This window comes from Camelus ferus, chromosome 22 (assembly GCF_009834535.1).
Source record: "Camelus ferus isolate YT-003-E chromosome 22, BCGSAC_Cfer_1.0, whole genome shotgun sequence".
Lineage (NCBI taxonomy): Eukaryota > Metazoa > Chordata > Mammalia > Artiodactyla > Camelidae > Camelus > Camelus ferus.
The window spans coordinates 17,480,838-17,495,687 of record NC_045717.1 but is presented as its reverse complement, the minus strand read 5'-3'; the positions used below and the strand labels follow the sequence as shown (position 1 = coordinate 17,495,687).

The following is a 14,850-nucleotide window of genomic DNA, read 5'->3' as shown; positions in this document are numbered from 1 at the left end:
GTCACGGGAGGGAGCCAGGGGGCATCACCTCCCAAGGAGACAAAGACTTCCAAGCACCAGAGCAGTAAATGGATGACACTGCAAAATCAAAAGTTGCTGCTCATCTGAAAGACATGACTGATGGAAGGAGGGTGTTACTTCTAATTTTGTTAGGTGTGACCATGGCGTGGTGGTTAGGTGAGAAGGTCCCACATGTCTTAGCCACGTGCACTTGACCGTGGGAGCATGAAGTGACATCATCACTGAATTGCTTTAAAGCGTGTCTGCAAAGAGAAGAAAAGGAAGAAAAGGGGATGTGTGAAGCAAAGGTGGTAAAATCCGGGGGAGAGTGACGCTGAGTGATAGGTGTAGGGGGTTTATGGTACTCTTCTTGCTGCTGTTGTGTTTGGAGATTTTCATGATAAATTTTTTGAAACTGGATACTCTGTTTTTCAGGAAAGGGTGTGAATGTTCTCTGCCAAGGAAGAGGCAGAGAGAACCTATGGGAGTGTGGATGGATTGGTGGGTTTGAGGCTGATTATTTACACAGCAGGTGTGTGTGTGTGTGAGTGTGTGTATGAGGCTGGAGGAGAAGGAAACAGGATTTAAAACTGGCTTGTAACCTTTTCTGGCGGGGGGAACTGGAAAACTCTTAAGGATCGGGTTTTAAAAAATAATGGACACATGAACAAGAAAGATACACGAATGTGCATTCAGGGGTTCATGGATTCCCTAAAGCCCATCCCATGTCGTTGGGTGAGAACTCCTAATGCAATGCATGGTCTTCTATTTCCAAGACACAGAGACTCTTACTATATACCTTTTCTAGATGCAATGGATATGCAACAGAGCAGCAGGCAACAAGAAACACACCTTTTTTAAGATCAGCAAAACGCTGAGCCACCGCCACTGGCTGGCTGTGGGGCTCTGGGCAAATGACTGCAGACACCAAGTTTCAGTTTTCCCATCAGGAGAATGGGCTAACACCCCACCCTCCTCACTACCAGGTTGCTCTGAGATTAGAACAAAATGATGGGTGTTGAATCATTCTGAAAATGGGGCGGTTTTCACCAAAAATAGAGTGTGGGTCTCAGGTTCAAACGGGGAGCTGTGACCACCTTGGAGAGAGGTGACGTGGTCAGGGTATTGATGGTAGGGGACCGCAGCATCAGGCTTTTTGGATTTATTCTGATTACATTGCAGGAAGAGAAATCCTTAGGGATCGCCTTCGGACATTGTCTGGAAGCTGCTTGCTCTTCCAGAGAGGATCAGGGGCATGTCAGAGGTTAGGAAGTCCACAAGCCTCGCACCAGGCACTGGGTCCCAGACCCACATCACCGCCGCCGACAGAAAGGCAAGGCCTCTCCACAGCCACCAAGGAATCCCATCCCCTCCAGGACCTCAGGGAGGGCACCAAGAGCTCGCTGTCCTGGGGGATCTCCTCACTCCCCTAAATCTGCCGTAAATCCTAATTTCTGCTTTACTTTCAATCTCACGGAGTATCACCCCGAGACAAGGCTGTGTAACTAAACACCTGAGTCCGAAAAGCTGTCTTCCAAAAATAAATCTCTCAAAGTAAGTAAATAAACAAATCTCTCCCTGGGTGATGAAGGTCAACATCAGTGGTGAGGAATCGTGCTGCTGACATGGACTCTTGATGCGATATTAAGGACGTTTCAGCCCTGAGGTCCCCCCCGGACCCGCCACCCTAGACTAATGATGAGAAAAACATGGGACAGATCCCAACAGGGGACAACACACAAGACAGCTGACCAGTTCTCACAACTGTCAAGATCGTCAAAACCAAGGGAAGTTTGAGAAACTGTCTCAGTCCGGAGGCACCTAAGGAGACATGACAACCAATTGTCACATGAGATGCTGGGACAGAAAAAGGACATTAGGGAAAAAACTGAGATGTGAATAAAGCGTGGACTTTAGTTAATAATAATGCCTCAATATTGGGTTCCTTCATCATAACGAACAGACCAGCCTAGGGTAAGAGGTTAAAAATACAGGAAATTGTGAGGGGTTTATGGGAACTCTTTGTATGGTCTCTGTGATTTTCCCACAGATCTAAAACTAATCTGAAAAATCAAGTTCACTAAAATGCAAAAACAGGCAAATAAATGCTTCTCAGAATGATTCTCTGGCTGGGATAAAGCATTTGGTGTAGAGGTTTGTTATCAGCCCTGGCCCAGCTGGGGAGGGAGGGAGGAGGAGGCAAAAATTGGGTCCCAGAGATCCAGGACACACACTGAAAAGGAACTTTTCAAAAGAAGAGCTTCTCAGATACCAGAGGGGCTGGGCCCGTGCCTACCCTGCCGTTTTCAGTAAAGGCCGATTCTGACGTGGAACATTCTGGGCCTCTTCAGTCCTTGCAGTGGCATCTCGCCCCCTTCCTGTGTGGTTCTGGGGTCAGAGTTTCCTGCACTCATTTCTCTGAGCTCAGGCCACTCAGCTTCACCAGTTTTGATCATCTTCCCCTGAGAGGACTTGGCTTGGGCTGTTTCATCTACCTGGGGACAGCGAGGGGGAAAGCACGGGGCAAATCTGCAGTACCCTCACCAGTTTCTGAGGTCGTCCCAACGGTTTTGTGCAAGCTTCTGGAATGTTCCAGGGGACTGCAGCTGCGTCCTGGGGGAAAGCCGTCCCAGTATTCCGATTCCGAGGACAGGCCCGTGATGTGAGGCCTGCCCTGCTGTCCCTCTCAGAGACTGGACAAGGCCCCAGGGAAGCGTGTGCAGGAGTCTGAGTTCAAACTGCAGTGTCATGACAAGGGCCGCCTGCTCTAGCCACAGTGAGGTCCCAGCCAGCCGGTTCTGAAGCACTCTGCATCCTGAGAGACCAGGCGAACCTGGAAAACTTCCAAAATGGACTTTCTCTGTGGCCCGAGAGCTTGAGCAAACGCTTGGGATTTAAACGGGAGTGCTGGAGCTGGCTTCCACCTCTGTGCCCAGGGGGGAACGTTAGTGCAAGGAAAACAACGTTTAAATGGGAAGGGAAAAAAAAAGAATCTTGTGTTTTGTATTAAAATATTTTATATTAATCATTCAAACTTAATTTTTATACAATGAATGCATACATCACCAGGGTGTCTGTCTCAGAGGGAGGTCGGGGAGGCGTCAGGTGGGTGAGCCCTGGGCACGGTACTGGCCCGGCTGTGAGCAGGGGACGAAAGGCAAGGAGTCAGGTGCTTCCTCTGCTGGTTCCAGCAGGGAGGAAGGGCTGGGTGCTGCCACTGGGCAGGGATGTCACAGAAGAGAGGTGGGCCCGCGGGCCTCTCCGAGGGGTGCCTCCACCAGGGTGAGCTGTGCTTCCTCGCCCCGAGCGAGCTACCCAGAGCCCGAGGCCCCCAGACCAGCGAATCCTTTACCTAAGAGTGGCTGTGACATATCACAACATGAAACGGGGACCGCCGAGGCTGAGTGTGTGTGTATATGTAGAGACCTCCGAGTTCTTGCCTGTCGCAGGCCCACCGCCGCAGCCGTCCTGCCGGCGGGCACGTGCATGGTGGCCGGTGGCCTCGCCTAGGCAGCGGGCATGTCGGCCTTGCTGAGCGCAATGGCCAGCTCCAGGTCCTCCTGTTCCTGCCGCCGCAGCCGCGCCAGCCGCTCCTGTTCTGCCTTCTCGCTCTCCCGCTTGGCCCATGCCAGCTGTTGCTCCTCATTGCCAAACTGCAAAGGAAAAAACGGAGGTTGGGTTACCCAGTCCCGGAGCTGCCTGCCGGCTGGGGCCAGGAGAACACAGAGGCCTGTCGCCAGTGGGTGGGAGCAGGGGATTGCGATGCTGGGATGCATGGGGGGAGGTGCCCAGGGTGCGGGTGAAAACCAGAAAAAGCCAGAAGCCCTTGTCCTGGTTGGGGGTTGGGAAGGGACAAGCATGCCCCAGTCCTGACCCTAGCCTGGAAGGGGCCACATGCATGGAGACGCAGAGCTGAGTCTGACCTTAACTGTCACCTCCAACCTCATAGAAACCTGCTGCCCCACCACTGCAGAGAGCAGAAGCAGGTGGCAGCCAGGCATCAGTTGGGGGACACTGAGAGACTTCTGGCGACCCCCTAGGACTGAGTCTAGGAGGCTTCACGGGGTATGAGGGAGAGGCCAGCTGGGGCATCTCTGGAAGCAGCTGGGGAGCAGAGATCAGCGAGCTGAGCCTTGAAGAGCTGGGACAGCGAACTCGCAGAGCCCGGGCCTCGATGCCTGGGTGAGAGGTGCTGGGGCTGGCTGGAGAGTTCTGCCTCGGGCACATCTCTGAGTTTCAAACATGTAAAGGGGCCTTGAGGCCAAAGGTGGAGACGATACGGTCTTGAAATGGGGCATCTGCACCTGAGCTATGGTCCTGAGAGCTCAGGGAGACACTGAGAGCCACTTTGAACTTGAAGGTTTACAGGAGCCCCAGCATTTACGCTGCTGTTCAGTCCAGGAGTTCTCCATTCTTGGGGTCCTTTCCCGAAAGGTTCAATTTTTTAAAAAATAATTTTTCAAAACAAGGGAAGAGACAGTTTTGATCCCAAGACAGGTGACTTCAAACCATTCAAGGTACCTGAGCTCCACGGAAAGAAAAGCAAAGCCAGATCTTACATGCTCTTTCCCTGGTGTGGGTCCTTGATGTCCCAGACGTCCCAGCCATGGGGCTCTGTCTCCAGGTAGGCAGCCCCGAGCAAAGCTGCAGCCCGTTTGGGCTCCTGGCCTCCCTTAATCAGCGTCTCTTCTGTGCACGGACTCTGCACCAGGAACCACTGGATGACACCAAAGGTAAGGAGGTGCCCGGCCCTTCCCAAGGTGCCTCGGAAGCAGAGTCCCACGGACAATCCTGATCTGAGCGAGGCTCTCACAGAGGCCCTTGCAGACCTCCCAGGAGCACCGAGGAGGAACAGAGACAGGAATGCATGGCCATGTCTTCACATACACACACGCGGTCTGAGTGACAACCCAGGAGGTGGGCTCTGACAGCTGGCAACACTGCGGCCTAGGGGAGGGTGCAGAGCCTGGGCCCTCGGGACTCTGGACTCCTCCCTGGTTGGGGGGAGGGTGTCAGCTGTCACTGCAAAGTCAGGGTACAGGACAGCAACGGGCCCTGGAGGCCTGGGCACCATCCCCAGTGCAGTTCCAGCTGTGGGCAGCCCAGTGCCCAGAACTGGTGCTGCCAGAACAAAGCATGGGTGGAAGGGGCCACACCTCGAGGGGCTTATGGGTCCCAGCAAGGAGGCTCCCTGGGCAAGCGAGTGGGGCAACTGTGTTACCAGACTGGCAGCTTCTGAGTGTTTTGTGACCTAACGGGCAGTGTGGGGGTGAGACAGGGCCAGACAGTAGGGACTGGGGCAGGGGAGGGCCAGGTGGGGGGAGCCTGGAGGCCTCCAGGAGGCAGAGGAGGCAGGACACCCCAGGAGGCCTCTTTCTACCTGCCTCGGGAGTCGGGCAGGTGGGGGTCAGCATGGAGAAAGAGGAGCTGTCCCCAGGAATAAGGCTTAGTCCTGGCTTCTCAGAGAAACTGCCCAGAAAAAACGCTCAGGAGTCTGAAGGGTCTCCATGTTGGACTCCCGAAAACTGGTCCCCACCCCTCATGTCTCCACCTCTGGTCACAGACAACTGTCCTCCCACCTCCATCCCCCACCCCTATACTCTTCAGGGAATTTTCCAACATTTCTTTAGGAGAAAAACAAGGAAAAAACAACAAATACAGATGGAATACTCCACGGTGCCACTGGCAGCAGCAGGAGAGGACCGCTCGGCCGACAGAGACCTCACCCTCCCAGCCCAGAGGAGAGGGTGAGTGGGTGCCGATGAGGGATAACCGAGGTGGTCCAGACCAAAGCCAAGAACCAGGGCCTGGAGGAGTCAGGGATCGGCTGAGGCCCCAGGGCCAGGGACCGCAGGCTGCACCCACACCACAGTGCCTGCTCCGCCCCAGTGTCTCAGGACATCACCGCAGAGTCTCTTGCTCAAGGAGTTTGTGTTTTCAAAGTAAATGTGCTGACAGGAATGTTCCAGATGCCTTCAGAATGTGCTGGTCTGAAGTCAGCTTGGGATCCAGGATGGAGACTTGCATCAGGCACGTGGTCTGCGTGCATGAGAAGCAGGATGGACGGTGATGACTGAGAGAGACCGGAGGAAGGGTCTTCTCTGTGGCTCCTGCTGTGTTTCGAGTCAGCAGAAAACCCTTCCCGGCCCTGGTGGGGATACTTTGACTTGGGAGCACCTGTGGGAGCAGTAGCTGCTCTGTGAATGGCACGCTCTGATTTCTGCTTTGCTCTTGCGACGTCGTGGACCCGAGACCCAGCAGGGCACGAGCACTCTGTCCTTCTGAGATGCCTCCCTCGCCGGGGCCTGACGGTCACTGAGTGGTTTCATTGCAGCAGCCTCCCTGCAGAAACTGAGGCTCCGAGGCCTGCGCGTGAAGCACCAGTGCCTTTCCTCACCGGGGATGCATACACATGCCCCGGGGTGTCCAATGGCACGTCCGTGTCACTCGTGGGATGCTTCTAGCTACCTTCTGTTAACTCACTTACTCTGCTGCTGAAATCACATCCAACTCGCTCGACGATGCAAAGCGTGACTTAACCCATCTGATATTTGCCCTGTTCTTACTGCACACTTCCGGAAAAAAAAAAAGCGTTTTTGCTAACCTATAAATGCTACTTCCTAAAAGACAAACTCGCTTAAGACAGAAAGGCTTGTTCTAAAAGAAATACTGGAGAGGTTTCCCGTGAACAGCTACAAGCACAACAGTAACCCATTGACAGAAACACGGGGCTTGTAAATCAGAAGGTTCCAGGGTGGCAGAGCTGGGGCGCCAAGGATGGGGGTGGGGTTTGGTTCACATGTGACACTGGCTTCCCTGAACTCCAACACGGACCAAGCTGCTTTCGCACAGGTAACCATGTGTCCCAGTGGCACTCTTAAAACATCCAGTCTGAAAGAGTCACACTGCCAGCCTGCTGGGCAGAGACCTCTCAGCGTCCACCTGGGGAAGCTGAAACACACAAACCAGAGGAACCAACTCTGGCCTTTTCCGAATTAGCACAGATCTTTGAGGTCCAGTGAACCTAGACACCACCAGCCAATGGACGGAGCTCCCAGACACCATGAAAATGCATAGACATCCTGATCCCCGGAGGTAGGGCAGTTGACAGTCGATCATGGTATCACCGAGTGGACAAACCAAACCAGTCAGGTGTCCTGCCTCTCCCAAATCCTATCAGAGCGGGCCGAGTCTCCTGATCAGGTGATTTCCCCTGGAAAAACTGGGGCGTCCCAAGCGGGAAAAGTGATTCTAAACATAAAACAGCCAGGCTGCACACTGGGCAGAGTCCAATTCCTTGCCTGGAATTGATGGCGATTAAATACCAGGGGTGTTTTAAAGTTGAAGTTAACAACTGTTCTGGAATGGCCAGATATGTTGGGCCAAATGATAGCTTGAAGCCTTGGGGTTTAAAAAAAAATGTTTTCCAAAAACCAGCCATCGGGAGAGAGAGAGGGAGGGGGAAGGGGTAGGGGGTGGAGGGGCACAGGAAACAGAACTGTGCGTTTCAGAAAGAGAACAGTCTTTTCTTCAAATTGCCGTTCAAATCCACTTACCCTTCCGCCCTACCCCACCTGAATCAGGCGTGAATAGCTCTATTTTTTTCATGGGGTTCAATATTTTTTCCACTGAAAAATAAAGGCAGTGCTATTCAAGAAACTGCAGATAAAGCAGGTTTTGTATCTGGCTTTTATTTAACAATGTCGCCATTTGTATATATCCAGTGTGCACTGGCTGTCAACAAAACCAGCTAACTGTAGTCATAAAATATTTACAGATTGCCCAGAGCCAGGAAAGTGTCAGCGTCTTGGGCGATATCAATCAGCCACAGGATAGCTGTGCATGGGGTGGATCTGAAATGAAGCGGGTGTTTGCTGGGCACTGATGTGGCAGAGTTTGTTCTAAAACGGATATTCTAGGAGTGGAAGCATCTATAAACAATACATCTCACATCCAATGAGGAAACAAGGTACTTTTGCAAAATCAAGTGAAGAAAACTTTTTTTTTAAAAAAACATAGGTGCACAACAGAGACTGAAACTGATTCTGAGAAGACTCTATCTGATGCTCTCTGAGAACAAGACTCACGGGTACCGAGGAGGGGACTGAAAACACCCTGATGTGACAGTTTTACAATCTGGAATCTTTTTTTCACACCAAGAAACAAAGCCAGACTTTCAAAATCCCCGGATTAGCTTCTGAAAAGGCACTTAACGCTGCTAAATGACTTTCTGAGTTGTTTTTTTTTTTTCTTTTTTTTTTTCTGGCAAAAGGAAGGAACTTCAGAGCGCTTGTTCTAAATTGCAATTCAGTTTTCATTGTAGCTGGTAATTGAGATAAAAGTTTTAAAAAGTCAAATTGCTCTCCCTCCGTGTGAGCTGCCTGGGTCCTTCAATTCACACTTGCTGCACAAAAGGCACCAGGATGGGACCATCAGAACTCTGGCACAGGGACTTGTTTGAGGAAAGCAAAACACGAATGCAACTCCTGCAATCTTGTTTTCATACTTCAGAAGCATCTGACATCTTGGCTCCCCCCCACCCCTGTGGTGTTCAAAATCAATGAACACCGCAGCCTCAGGGCAACAGAAATAACACAATCTACCAGGAAGGGCAGAAATACAGGCATACGGGCCACCCTGCCAGAAGAAAACGCGCCCTTATCACAGAGTATCCAAACCAGAGCTCTTTTTTTTTATTGAGAAACTGTTTTCCTTACAGAATAAATAACAAGGGTGATAGCGTGAGGTACCGAGGAGATGTGGGTCGGGAAGGAGGTCTGCTATTCAAAAGAGACAGAAAAGTAACCCCGAAGAAGCTGCAAGTGGAGGGAGGGTAGGGGATGGCGCGGAGGTGGAGAACTCAACTTACAGAGGTGAAGTCTGCAAAGCCCAAGGAAGAGGCTTTAGAAGGTTTAGCTGAAGAGGAAGGAGCAAATGGATCTTTTCCACTAAACGGGTCCCCAAACCCCTTTTTATTTTGGAACGGGTCACTGCTGTCAGCCCCGAGTGGCTGGAATGGATCGGGGGCCTCGGGAAAGTCTGCAGAACCAAGCTGGCTTACGGGTGTGCTTTTACCTGGAAAGTTTAGGAGAGAGGAAAAAAGAAAAACAAAAAAGGAGAAAAAAAAGAAATACAAGTTACTGACCGTGGACAGAACAGAGTCCCTGACGGAGGGGCCAGGCACGGGCTCCCTGGGAAACCCTATCCCTCTTTGGAAGGAGCTGGAATGCCGCTGGGGATGGGGGGGTTGGGGGAGGCTTTAATGGTTTGTGGGCCTGACAAGAAAACCACTTCAGATGACCCCCCTCCCCTCCCCACCCACCACAGCTAAAATTTACATCATCTTTAAAAAGCTCACATGCAGGCGTGTTTCAAAGTGATTCATTTTCGAGTGGCAACACATTTACTATCTCACTGAGTTAAAAAAAAAAAGTCATGGGTGAGCAGAAAAATGCACTGCAAGCTCCCAACAATAAAAAGGTGAGGGTCGGGGGTTGGTATTTGCAATTTTAAAGGGGGATTAGTTTCCCAAGGTGAGCAGAGTTAGCCGTGTTAGTCGTGAGGGTCTGGTGGCAGCTCACCAGACAAGCCCACTCTACTGTCCTGGAGTTTAAATTCATTTTCAGCTCCCGCTTCTGTCCCTTAGGTGCAGGTGGTTCCAAGGGGCAGGCTTTGGGCCTTTCTGGGCTCTTGCCGAGAGGGTGGCTCTGGGATGCCCAGGTCCTGGCAAGGCAGAGCTCCACAGGGGCGCAGGAGAGTGTTTAGAATTGGAGGAGATGAGGCTGTGAGGCTGAGCATGGGGGGCCTGGCCTGAGGACAGGGGGCTTCTCCTAACAAGCCCTGCCAACGTGTCAGAATGTTCCCCTAGGGACCAGATCCCTCTCCAGGCCTGCTTGGCCTTCAGGGCCCCACTCGATAAGCCTCTGGGATCTGTCGGTTTTGCAGGCCAGGTTCCTGCCTGAAGCCATTCATTCGCCTGGGGTGGCCAAGTTACTGGGCACCCAGTGGGTGAGAGGTTCAACGTGGCAGCTCTGCATCCAAGTCCAGGCTAGAGGCGCGAGGATACTAAACGTGATTCTGATTTGTTAACTGAGCTGCTCTTGGAATTTTGAAGCGAATGTGCAAAAAGAAACCAAAAGCCAAGAGCCACATTCCAAGGATGACCTTGGACACCCAGCTGCACATCCAGAGGATGCCCCTGGCCTCAAGCCACGCCTGGCCCCCTGCAGCACCTGAGCCCAGGACACCTGCCTTCCTCACCCTGCTAGCCTCTGCCACACCACCCGCCCACACATCTATCTCCACACCCCGCTCCAAAACCAATCTCTGATGCTGACTCCCAGGCCATATTTCTGAGGCCCTCAAGGTGTCCCTAAGGGCTGCCCCCTCTGTCACCTCTAGTTCTGAGACCCAGACAAGGACATGCGCCTCAGCCCCAGCTGGCCTGTTTCTTGTCTGAGAAATGGGAACGAAGAAGTTGGGGGTCAGAAGAGGTGACGTGTATGGTCTGCTCTTTGGAGCAGCACAGGTCTGTGCCCCACTCCAGGTCGCCTGGTAACCGGCACCGCAGTGCTGAAGCACAATAGGGCTCGTCATGTGGGGGATGGTGGGAACCTGGCCCAAGACCCCTCACCTGGACATGCAAGTTTATTTACTTGTTGCTCAACACTGCAGCCGGTGATCATTAGGTACAAATGCTGTCCCATTGGCTTTACCCACACATGAGAGACTCAAGTCACCAGTGATGCGGTCTTGCCACTGGCGAAGAGGGGGGGGCAGAGCCCGCCAGAGGCCCTGGGTAAAATCCCCACGCCCCATCCCACCTGAATCAGGACTTCTGGGCGGGCGGGTGACGCCAGTGCATGGCTTTGCTCCACCAATGGCGGGAACAGAGGCCCCAGGCCGCCCCGCCCCTCAGAGCTGCTGCTGGTTTCTTTTTGCGTGTTCAAGGAAACACCGAGAGTCTTAGCTTCCCGAGGCTTGCACAGGACTCCGCAGTACAGGCAGCCCTGCTCCCGGCCTTCTTTCACCTCCTACAGTCTGAGCAGAGCGCCCCTCCGCCCTCGGCTGTGGCCTTGTGGGGTTCCCTTGTTGCCCCCTGTCTTTTCCAAGCTCTCACTGTCACCAGCAGCACTGCTGTGCCCATGTCTATTTATAAGAGTTGGTCCTGGAGGTGGGGCTGTGGGTCAGAAGGCATGCCCATTGTGGCCTGACCTTCCCAGTCACGCTGCCTGCCCCAGGCTCCAACAGGACTCACCCCGACTGAGAGAGGGTGGGGGTGGGAGGAATAGGAGGCTACAGGCTAGGACATCAGTCAGTCTCTCCCTGTGGCCTCGAATCAGTTCACAGCCCAGTTCACCGAATCTGTTCACGAGGCCCAATGTGCCAGGTGAGCCTCCGCCAAAGCCCCTGGGTGGGCCACACTGGCTAGGTCAGGGACCCTTGCCCAGGAGGGTGGTGCTGAGTCCACACGCAGTGGGAATGACGGCCTCTCTCCCCCATGCCCCACCTTCTGTACAGGCTGAGTCTTCTACCTCTGGTCCTTTCTCTCCTATTCGTGATAGAGCCACAGACTTCAGGCTGCCCCTCCAGCGCCAAATGCTCCTCTCTGTGCTGTCCTCCCTGCTGTCGGCTCTCCCACCTCCTCCTCTCCCTCCCAGACCTTGGCCCCCGGGGCTCAGGAGAGCAGGGGACCTGGATGCCGAACACAGCTTCCCTGGCTTGCTCTGCTGGCCTTGAACTGCCCCGCTCCAATGCCATCTCACACAGCTAGCCTACTCCCTGGCCCAAGGGACAAGCCGATAGGTGAGCCAAGGCCTCCTGGGGAGAGGAGAGCACTGCTGGTGTCACTGCGGACCCCTTCCCCTCTCTAAGGAGGCAGGCAGGTGGGTAGCAGCTCTGGCGGGAGGGGTCGGGCAGGACCTGCCCAGCAGCTTACCAACTCCAGGCTGCACAGCTGGGAGCAGTGGGAAGCCAGGCGGAGCCCAGGGGCACCCTGGGTAGCAGGGAGGGTGGGTGTGCAGGTGGGTGCTCGGGTCCACATGACCGCATCACCACCCCAGGCTGGTGGTCCTCACCTCTCCCAGGTCCTGGGGACCCCCTGCCACTAGCTGCTCACCTTCTCTGCTTCTTGCCCTGCGGGCCACCCCAACTCAGCAAAGTGGCCTTTTAACTCAGAGCTGACTCGACGCTGCTCTGCCCTCCCCTGCTCTTAGAACACACGCCCAGCCTCGCCTATCCCACCCAGCTCCCTCCTCGGCTCTGGCTGCTACCCGGGCTGGACTGCTCTTCCTCAGGTGAGCACCCTCCCCACCTCCGGCCAAGCCACCTCCCTGTCTACTGCCACTGTCGCCTTTGTTGTGTCACCTGCTGTGTATTTTCTCTCTCTCTCCCTCAAGAGCTCCACGAGGCTGGGGGCCCCGCTGTCCAGTGCTGTGTCCCCCTGCCTAGGGCAGGGCCTGCTTACACCTGCTCTGCTAAATGAAGCTTCTAACACACAGCTCCATGGCGCCCAGCCCTGCCTCGGGCCTGCATGCCCCCTGTAGAGAGTCCGGAAGCCCCTGCAGCCCACACAGAACTCTTCCCAACCTCATCCCCTGACAGCCCTCCAGAGCCCGAGCGGCACCTCCCTCCCCTAGGACCCTCAAACCCAGGGCTTCTTTCCAGCAAATCCCCCTGCCCAGATGGCGCCCCCATCAGAAACGCTGTTGCCTTCTCAGGGAAGACCCTGAGCCCTCCTCCCGGCCCCGTCTCCCTCATGCCTGTGTTCAGCCCTTCCAGCCAGCCCTGGGCTGGGAGGGGATGTGGGGTGGGCACAGATGCACGTGGAAGATGGGGAGGAGCACGGCAACCACCCTGCTCAGCCTTGCTTTCTCAGCCTCAGTTTCCTTATCCGTGAAATGGGGTGGTGATGGGCTGAACTGGTGCCCCCTCAAATTCACCATGTTCTGGTCCTCTCCCCTGGTATCGCAGAAGGTGACAGTCTTTGGACACGGGGTCTCTATAGAGGTAATTCAGTTAGAATGAGGTCCTGTGGGTGGGCCCTGATCCAGTGTGACTCGTGATCTTGGAAGAAGAGGAGAGGAGGACACAGGCACACAGGGGGAAGACCGCGTGGAGACACGGGGGAAGACGGCCACCTCCCAGCCAAGGAGAGAGGCCTCAGGAGAAACCAGCCTGCTGACACTCTGTTCTCAGACCTCCAGCCTCCGGAACTGGGAGACGATGAATTTGTTCAAGCCGCCCAGTCTGTGGTACTCGTTACGGTGGCCCCGGCACAGTCACACGGGGTAATGAGAAGAAGGCCCACCCTGCGTGGCTGCCAGGGCTGGGGTGGGCGTGTGATGGGCTGCCTGCTTCTGTAAATCAGGTTTTACTGGTCTGCCAGTGCCACCCCTTCACCTGTTCTCTGTCTGTGGCTGCTTTCCTGCCGGGACGGCAAAGCTGAGCAGAAGGGAGGACGTAAGGCCTGGGGGGGGAGGGTTGCCAAAAACACTGACCCTCTGGCCTTTTACCGAAAAGCTCTACATCCCCCTGGTGTGCAGAGGGTGCTTAGCTCAGACACCTGGTGTGTAAGCACGAACGTGCTGTCACCAAGTGATCTGGGCCTTCTGTGAGACAGGAGTCGGGGGTGGGGGAGAGAGAGTCCCTTTCTGTTTCCCTCTCCTCTCCCCACGGACCCCCCACCCCCCAGGTCCCAGGGAAGGAGGAGCCAGGCCAGTGCAGCTCTAATGTATTAAGGTCAGGACAGCTTGCCCCCATGGACCCCACAAGGAAACCAAAGATCCTCAACTGCAGCTCTCTGCTCTGACAGAGCCACTCAGACGCCCCATACGCAGCATGGCAGGCATGTGCAGCCCCAGACAAGGGAGTCCTCCCCTTGAACTGCTGAGTTCCCTGCACCGGCTCCCATACGTTCCACTTCCTCTAACCTTCCATGCGACCTCCTTCCCCACGGTGGAGCAGCGCCACGTGCCAGGTGTGCCTTCCCACCCACCCAGCAAAGAGTCCCCCTGCAGGGTATGCAGACCCTTCCTCGCTTAAGCAGTGGCATCACCAAGGCTTGATCAAGGATAGACGGACATGTTTCCAAGTGAACCACGCTCCAGGGGGCCCTGGGATCCCTGGAACCTTTTCTGAGCCCAGGGAGAGGGATCTTTACCTGCGCACCCAGCCGGTGCTTATGCCACAGGCAGGGGGCATCCTGAGGTATGGGGACACAGGCCCGAGTTGCCTGGGGAAGGGAGGCTGACCTCAGCATGCACGATCCTTGAGGTCTGGCCACCCAGCCCTCCTTCCCATAGTGACATCCACCATGCTGACCACCCTGCCCTGGCACAGCCTTGCCTTCCTCTGGAAAACCCTCCTCGAGGGCTCACTCCTCCCCTGCAGGCTGCCCCACTGCCCTGTCCACCTCCCCTGGAGCCGATCCGTCCTGGTCCAGCCTCCAACACCCCTGAGGGTCAGCTCCATGTAGGCAGAGCTCAACACACCGCAGTAACCCCACCCCATCCCTGGTGGGGGTTCTCATGAGCACCACCACACAGGCTGCACAGGGTCATCCCGAGGGACGCAAGGCCTTTGGGGGGAACCCCTCTGATAGGCTCGGAAGGGATACAGGCACCTGGTTTCCCTCCTTTGCAAGAAAAGGCAACAGATATTCATTGGTGCATTCTTGGGCTGATTTTTTTTCTTTTCCTAAATCAAAACCTAAAATGACAAAGGACCAAATAGCAAAATTCTACTACAAGAAAGAATTGCCAGGGACAGGCTAGAAAGCCCAGGGGCCCGGCACAGCCCTGGTTCCAGCAGCAAGTCCAGGGTGGCTGGCTGCTTGATTTCCTGGACCAT

General features: G+C 54.7%; 1 protein-coding gene across 7 annotated transcripts in view; it reads right to left on the bottom strand.

Moving 5' to 3' along the window:
- Positions 1-2,999: 2,999 nt before the first annotated feature.
- The window catches only part of EPS15L1 (epidermal growth factor receptor pathway substrate 15 like 1), an 82,914-nt gene continuing 71,063 nt past the window's right edge, over positions 3,000-14,850 (bottom strand). For 4 of the 7 annotated variants that reach the window (XM_032465364.1, XM_032465363.1, XM_032465365.1 and 1 more), the window contains 2 exons: positions 8,870-9,075; positions 3,000-3,653 (listed from right to left, as the gene is read on the bottom strand). In XM_032465364.1, the coding sequence (XP_032321255.1) occupies positions 3,507-3,653; positions 8,870-9,075 (353 nt within the window). In that variant the 3' untranslated portion in view covers positions 3,000-3,506. Of the gene's footprint in view, positions 3,654-8,869; positions 9,076-14,850 lie in introns of those variants that run through there. The other 3 variants (XM_032465367.1, XM_032465368.1, XM_032465370.1) reach the window with 3 other exon arrangements.